Here is a 7913-nt window from a genome sequence, read left to right as displayed (position 1 = left end):
CGGATCAAGGGGCAGATCCAGGATATTCATTTTTACACTAACATTGTAAGATAGGACATTTTCGTTATTTCATTTCTCAGGGATGAATATTATATTATATTATACATTAATTGGCTTGAGGGCCCTTGTGGCTCTTTGAGGGTAATCGATATAGATAATGGATGGATGGATATTATGCTATGATATATTTGATGCTATTATATTGTAGTATATTAATTGGTTTCAGGACCCTCGTGGCCCTTTTAAGAATAAGCAGTACAGATTATGGATGGTTATTATAGGATTATAAATGTCTACTCAACATTGTGTGGTGTCCTCAGTTTGCTGTTACATTAAATATTGATGGTTCTAACCACTTCATTAAATATTGAAGAGCAGTTCTTTGCTGACAAGAGCCACAGATATGAAACGAGGTGAAAGATGTGTTTTAAAGATGACAGATACAAAGTGACGTGTCTGTTCAGTCGGAGCAGCGTCACTCACATTGTTTATTGTACAACACCGGTTTTATTTTGATAATCAACACCGGAAGCAAGGCCATCAGCCACCTCCGTGCTCCCCCCTCCTCCCCCCGGCTCTGCGGGGATTCGACCCCCCCCCAGCGGATCCGGGATGAGCTGCGCGTCGCTGCCTTTGTGCGGATCCGCTGCTCCGGACTCAGCTTCGAGCCCGAAGACCAAACCCGAGGAAAAGCTCGAGTCCGGCCTCGAGGAGGAAGAAGGAGAACCGAGCGACACGTGCACATCTCGGCTGCACGGGAGCGCGCGCACGGAGAGAGTCCGGACAAAGTGGATCTGAGGGTTTTGGAGGCGCGCGGATCTGAAACGCTCTTTGTGCAGCAGCGGGTTCGTCTCCGGGCAGAAAGGTACGAGCCGCCTCCGAGCCGCGCACAGGAAGCAGCTCCAGACTCTGTGACCGAACTGTAACTTCACCCTCCTCCTCCTCCTCTTCGTCCTGGGGTGCGGGGTCCGAGGAGGTGGCTCTGGGGCTGGAACCCTCCACTAGTGAGGACATATCACACACACGCACTTTCCCTCTTACTTAGAGTAGTTTGCACACTTTATCCGTTTCGCGCTTTTACGCACGGTGCCAACTGGGTTTATTTCCTCCCAGCGGCTCCTCGCGGCTCCTCGAAGCAGAGCTTCTCCACTTCGGTCGCTGCTCATCGTGACCTTTACACTTTACTGTGTGTTGTTTGTAGTTTTAACGGCTGCTCGTGCGCGAGGAGCCCACAGAGGCAGCGGCCACGCCTCGTTCACTGGCCCTCTGCCACCACCCTGAGGCCTGGAGGCCCCTGGAAGCCACTGGGGCCGGTCTGTGGGGGGGGCAGCCAATTATATTGTGCAACTGGCTCATTACTTCACACAGATAGAAACTTTTGAGACTAAACCTCATTCGGGCCCATTGAGTCGTAATCAAAGGGTTTTCAGAGTCGCTGCTGCAGAACCCAGTAAATCCGCCTGATCGATTAGAGTGGGAGAGGTTTCATCAGAGCGGCTCGATGGCATTGACCTTCTCCGAGCAGCAGAGCCACAGAGCTGCTCGCGTGGGGGCATGTTTGTGGCACTAATGAAATGGGGGGGGGGAGCTCCGGCTGCTTTCAGACCTGCACTGAACTCCGGATAGTCTCCTGAAAGGATCCGGAGGGGCTGCACGTGAGAGTGAGTCGCTCCGGAGTTCATCCTTTAAAACTCTAAACACACTTATTTAACATATTGAAAAGTTAATGGTGGTTTTAACCCCGTAAAAAACACACATTCATACTTTGGTTACCTAGTGTCCAAGCTCCATCGCCACCGACACGCTCAGTGTTGCATCAAATAACTAAAACTTAACGGAAAAATGAACACTTGGACGTAGTATAGGAAAGTACTTCTACTTCTACTACAGTAAAGTGATCCTTTCAGATTCTGGCGAGCTTCATCTTCGAGAGTCTATCTGAGGCCGCTGCGTCCAGGAAGACGAGCTGAGCGGGGATCACATGAAATCACATGAAGTCCATTAGTGGAATGTGTCTGATGCAGAAGGTACAGATGGGCAGCGCGAGGCGATTCCTTATTAGATCAGTGGAGTCTGATTGTTGGAGGCCGGTTCGGAAAGTACCCATCTTGAGAGAAGCTGTTCTCTGTTCTCACGACAACTCCAAACTGAAAATAAACACAAACCTGTGCTCTGAAGTATATTTAAAATCTAATCTGAGTAATCTGGTAAATGATTTGCGTCTCTGAGGTGTTTAGTTCAGGGGGGGGGGGGGTGCTGAGTTGATGGTCTGGTTGCTATGGTAATACAGCCACCCCCTCCTCCCGTCCTTTCTCACCCACAGCCTCCCATTCATCCCCATTGTGCTAGAGTTCAGCTCCGTTGCCCCTGGAGACCGCGGGGGACCGCTGGGGAATGTGGCGTCTGGACGAGATGCAACCAGAACAAAACACCGGAGTCGTGGCAGCTGAACTGGAGTTTTCAGAAAAGTGCGTTCACCTTGAGTTGCTCGTTTCAGAGCGGCTGCGTCTGCTGCGCGTCGTCCTCGCCGCAGAGACCTGCAGCCCAGAATAGAAGGCGGCGTAATTGGCCTTTATTGGCTGAGAATGCACTCGGGGACAAATCACTTGCCCATAAAAACTCCCTCAAAGCACAAGAATGGGCTCAGCTTCGTGCCACTGAAAACACACACACACTCACACACACACACACACACACACACACTCTCACACACTCACACACTCTCACACACACAACACACACACACACACACACACACTCTCTCGGTGCCAGAAGCTCAACAATGGCGTCTCTCTTCTTCATGCTTGGTGCGTTTACCCTCCGAGACGCTTTCTGTCTGATATGACAAATTATCCTTCCTCCCTCTTTTCATTCCTCCCTTCTTCTCCACTTTCTTTTCTCCCACACCACCTCATCATGTCGTTCCCCCCCCACAGGCCTCCAAGATAGATTCCCTCAGGAGTGCAGTGGACTTGCTCCGCCTCCCTCTGGCCCTCTCCTCCAAGTCCATCAGCAGCCACAAGAGCCAGCTGGGCGTGGTCTGGGAGAAGGGCGGCGGCTCCGGGGCAGGAGGGGCTCAGAAACCCCGCCCACCGCCAGCCTCCGACATGGACAACGAGTCGATGTACTCCGCCTACTCCTTCAAGTCGTCGCACTCGCGGACCTCCCGCAAACACAGGTAGAGGATCATGGGGAATTCATTATTTACAATTGATCAACTGATCCGATGATTTTCTCAATGAATCGTCTTTAGAGTGTTAGAGACGCTCGACTTGACGTCTTCAGAGAGTCTCGTCCTTCAAACCAAAGACTTCAGGTCACTCAGTGGAGCTCAAGGCCGACGGCTCCTCAGATTCAACCAAATTACACAAACTCCTAGAGATCAGTCCTGTAAATACGATTAGATTTATTCATCAAGGTCCATTAATCCTAAATTGATAATGAAGTTAGTTAGATTGTTAGTAAGACGTTGTGAAGATGTGAATCGAAAGTAAATGCTCAAATCAAAAACAATTAAAAAAGGAAATATACAAATGATCAAATAAACAACACAATAACTTTGAATTGAATATTTGTGTCTTCTGTCTTAATTTACGTACAAACAGAACCTTTTCACTTTATCGTTAAATTAATTATTATCAAAGATAAAAGGATTATATTTGACCTGCGAGGACGATAAATGTGGAAGAAGACATCCCTGACTTGTGCTCTTGTCCTTTTCCTGACGTCTCTCCAGAGAGAGGAGGGACAAGCATCGCTCAAAGGCTCGCGACAGCAGCCTCCGCGGAGACAAATCCGTGAGCATCCAGGCTCCTGGCGAGACGCTGCTGGATGTGGAGTCCACCCGCGGAGACGACAGGGTCAGAGTTCAGTCTGAGTAACTGCCGTTAAAGTGTGGCACTGCCGTCACTCATCTCTCTGCCCTCCTCTCTCCTCAGGACGACAACTGGGGCGAGACCACCACCGTGGTCACCGGCACCTCTGTGGACAGCGTCTCCCAAGAGGACCTGACACGGATCTCCAAGGACCTAGAGGAGTCCTCGCCGCTGGAGTGCCGCCGATACTTCGGCGTTGTGTTGGGCGCCGTCCTGGGGCTCTTTGCTCTGGTCACTCCTCTGGCCTTTTTGGCGCTGCCGCAGCTGCTGTGGCGGGACAACCTGGACCCTTGCGGCACGCCGTGCGAGGGCCTCTACATTTCTCTGGCTTTTAAGCTCCTGATCCTCCTCATCTCCACCTGGGCGCTGTTCCTCCGCCCGACCAGAGCCACTCTGCCGCGCTTCTTCATCTTCCGCTGTCTGCTGCTGGCGCTGGTCTTCCTCTTCGTGGCGTCCTATTGGCTCTTCTACGGGGTGCGGGTGCTGGAGCCCAGAGAGACGGACTACAGGGGGATTGTGGGATATGCAGCGTCTCTGGTGGATGCGCTGCTGTTCATCCAGTACCTGGCTCTGGTGCTGCTGGAGGTGCGACACCTGCAGCCGGCGTTCTGCCTGAAGGTCGTGAGGACCACAGATGGAGCCAGTCGCTTCTACAGCGTCGGACATCTCAGGTCAGTGTGTGGACCTTCATTCTCTTTACTTCCCAGACGTTCATCATGTCTCAGTCTCATTTCCTTGTATTTTGAGGCTGATAACACTCGCTCGACCAATCACGAGTCAGTCTCAGCTGTCGATCATGACGTTTCACAGAGTTTTTATTGCATCTAAAAACGAATTAAAACCAAACTTACTGGAAGAGTTAACTCTCCAACAAACAGTGTGACCTCGAACCACCGCTGAGAGAAGACTAGTCCATGTCCCGTCCACTGAAATGAAGGAGAGGTTTATGACCTTTACTGCAGCCAGCCACCAGGGGGCCATCTTTGTCTATGTTTAAATACAACCACATGTGTGAAGTAAAAGCTTTGTCTCTCTCCCCATCTCGTGCACAGTATTCAGCGGGCAGCAGCGTGGCTTCTGGACCAGTACTACAGTGACTTCCCGGTCTATAACCCGGCCCTGCTCAATCTGCCCAAGTCCATCCTCACCAGAAAGATGTCGGCCTTCAAGGTCTACAATCTCGGAGAAGGTAGAAAAAGAATCATGTGTCCAGTACCTGGTCTCTCACATCCGTTTCCATTCAGTCCCACCTGCATCAGAACAATTCCTACCTTGCACATTACTGAATCTCCACCTTAGGTTCAACTGCGCTGCACCAAATTACACACACTCGCAGATATCAGTTCCCTGGACTTGCCTGATTGTTTTTTAGAAATTGATAAAGATGTTAAAAAACACAATCTTATCCGCCCACTGATCCGGATCCAAACCAAAATTCAACAGGTTCCTCCCTGACCCGGACCAAGTCCCTCCTCCAAGTTTCATGGAAATCCATTCAGGTGTTTTTGTGTAACTTTGCTCACAAACAACCAAAAACACAAGATAAATATAACCACTACATTAATCCTGAAGTAAATTAGAAAACAATCCTGCTAAGAATTCACAGATTTCTACATGAAACCATGCACGTAATAAAGCAGTTGTGTCGAGGTGTCTCTGTCTGTCAACTCGATGGACGGCTCGTTGTTTGACGTCAGCGTCTCTGTCCACAGACAACAGCACCAACGCCTCCTCGGGCCAATCCAGAGCCATGATCGCAGCCAACGCTCGCAGGAGAGACAACTCCCACACCGAGTTCTACTACGAGGAGGCAGAGGTGGAGCGCAGGGTCCGCAAGCGCAAGGCCAGGTGAGGACGAAACACGTGGCTGTAGGCTACACAAGGCGATATAGGTTGCCTCATCACGTCGCGGGTGTAGACATTGCCAAACTGCTATTAATCAAACTCTCTGCAGTTTTCTTTGGGGCTAATTGTACGAATAACCATCATTGATATTTATTAAAATATTGAGTTGGACGTCTCACTCACGGTGTAATTGCTCCTCCCAGACTGGTGGTGGCAGTAGAAGAAGCCTTCACCCACATCAGGCGTCACCAGGAAGAGGAGGCGGTCGTGTCCTCGCCCAAACACCCACGGGAGGTGATGGACCCGAGGGAGGCGGCTCAGGCCATCTTCGCTCCGATGGCGCGGGCCATGCAGAAGTACCTCCGAGCCACCAGGCAGCAGTCGTACCACAGCATGGAGAGCATCATCGACTTCCTGCAGTTCTGCATCACGCACAACATGACACCCAAGGTCAGGTTTTTTTATTTTATTACAGGGACCAAACTACTGAGACCATCTTCTTAAAACGTGGTGGAAGCTGCAAAGCAGGACAAAGAAGAACCAATAGTTTTAAGTAGATTTGATTAAGGGGCAGATCCAGAATGTTTTTTTTACATTTTGGGTAATTTATCAAGAAATAATGTAGAAATCTACATGAAAATAATCCAGCATACGACGAGTGCTAATATCTATGAACAAAGAAAGTTTCTGGTCAACAATTCTAATCTCAATACCTGCACATGGTGATAAAGTCGCTCTCTGAGCACTTGTTTTCTAATTTATCTTAAAATGTTTACATTTAAAGATATATGTGTAATTGTTTTCCTGTACCTCAATCAATGAGTGAAACATGTTTTAAGATGCTAATCAGTTTAGCCACGCCTCCAACTGAGCGTTTGTACCAAATACAAAGAAATGTCCTCAAGTCGTCCTCGAGCTTTAGTGTTCACGACATGTTTTGACCTTTTAAAACCAAACCCTTCAAATATGTCGAGAGCGCATGATGACACCAACCTGTGGAACATACACATTACCAATCATAACCTATAACCCGTGTTTCTGTCTTTAAAGGCTTTCCTCGAGCGTTACCTCAGCCCCGGTCCCACCCTCCAGTACCTGGACAGCAGCAGGGGGCGCCAGTGGACACTAGTGAGCGAGGAGCCTGTGACGGCGTCTCTGCGCCAAGACCAGGTCTTCACCCTGAAACGCCCGGACTTCTCCCTGGTCGTCACGGTGACACGACTTCCCTTCCTGCGCCTGGGAGAGGAATTTGTCGACCCCAAAAGCCACAAGTTTGTGATGAAGCTGCAGTCGGAGACGTCCGTGTAGGAGGAAAGGAAAGAATCTAGTAGCAGGCAGGGTATCGCTTTTTATCTGTTACTGTAACCGTGCACAACTTTTACGTCAAATGGAGTCGACATTTAAACTCACTGACGAGAAGAGGCAACAGAAATATCTCGTCTCTGACCTTGTTCCTCTTTCGTTTGTGGTGAGTCAAACAAACCCTCGCCTCAAAGTGTGGTCTGTTAACTGTGATAATGAACTTGAGACCACCCCCACTTCCCATTCCTCTAACGGAGTCTGTGGTTTTAGTCGTATTTCACTACAAATGTAATAAAGTGTTCTTTTAATGAAACAAAGGGAGGAACAACCTCCCGAGGCTAGAAGTTGGATTTTAGTCCCACGATTTAATCAAGAGTATTCGGATATCCTCTGGCTGGGGCGTGTTAAAGTCTGAACAGCTTTGCATGCAAACTACTTCTCATTTCCCCTCGTGCCTGAACTTCTTCGAAAAAGAAACCTTGCCCTTTCACACGTGGTCAGGTTTTCACAGAACGCATCAAACTCTGAAACCTTAGAAGAAAGAAACACTGGATGGACTTTGACTGTGTTATTTCTCATGAAGTTTTTATTGAATCGCTTTTCGTGTCTGAATTTCCACCTGTAATAATGTGTTTTTCATACGGTTACTGATGCACTGGCAACAAATGTAGGAACAATAAAGTGAATGTTCAGTGACAGTGGAGGTTTTACTTCTGCATTTGAGGGGTGTGTGCTCTTGTGCATCTATCCTTGTGAGGACCAGTTTGAGTCTACAACCTAGTGTGTGTGTGTGTGTGTGTGTGTGTGTGTGTGTGTGTGTGTGTGTGTGTGTGTGTGTGTGTGTGTGTGTGTGTGTGTGTGTGTGTGTGTCAAAGACTACATAGAGATGGA

At 49.0% G+C, this 7913-nt stretch overlaps 1 protein-coding gene across 2 annotated transcripts; it reads left to right on the top strand.

Moving 5' to 3' along the window:
• The first annotated feature begins 597 nt into the window (after nucleotides 1-597).
• On the top strand, nucleotides 598-7718 carry vangl2 (VANGL planar cell polarity protein 2). 2 transcript variants are annotated; one of them, XM_035149372.2, is made up of 8 exons: nucleotides 598-865; nucleotides 2937-3178; nucleotides 3737-3860; nucleotides 3939-4546; nucleotides 4928-5064; nucleotides 5588-5723; nucleotides 5924-6170; nucleotides 6771-7718. In XM_035149372.2, the coding sequence occupies exons 2-8, from the start codon at nucleotides 3108-3110 to the stop codon at nucleotides 7026-7028; spliced, it is 1581 nt and encodes a 526-aa protein (XP_035005263.1). In that variant the 5' UTR covers nucleotides 598-865; nucleotides 2937-3107; the 3' UTR covers nucleotides 7029-7718. The 2 variants fall into 2 exon arrangements, with proteins under 2 accessions (XP_035005263.1, XP_035005264.1); XM_035149373.2 differs by having other exon boundaries at nucleotides 598-1004.
• Nucleotides 7719-7913: the final 195 nt, after the last annotated feature.

The sequence above is a fragment of the Hippoglossus stenolepis genome, chromosome 23 (genome assembly GCF_022539355.2).
Source record: "Hippoglossus stenolepis isolate QCI-W04-F060 chromosome 23, HSTE1.2, whole genome shotgun sequence".
Lineage (NCBI taxonomy): Eukaryota > Metazoa > Chordata > Actinopteri > Pleuronectiformes > Pleuronectidae > Hippoglossus > Hippoglossus stenolepis.
The sequence above is the reverse complement of the archived record's forward strand: the minus strand, read 5'-3'. Positions and strand labels throughout refer to the sequence as shown.

Bases quoted from the DNA above. Each gene is read 5' to 3' on its own strand.
- vangl2 (XM_035149372.2), top strand. From the start codon at position 3,108: ATGGACAACGAGTCGATGTACTCCGCCTACTCCTTCAAGTCGTCGCAC. The intron at 3,861-3,938 runs GTCAGAGTTCAG...CTCTCTCCTCAG, and splicing joins CCACCCGCGGAGACGACAGG to GACGACAACTGGGGCGAGAC. The intron at 5,724-5,923 runs GTGAGGACGAAA...TGCTCCTCCCAG, and splicing joins GTCCGCAAGCGCAAGGCCAG to ACTGGTGGTGGCAGTAGAAG.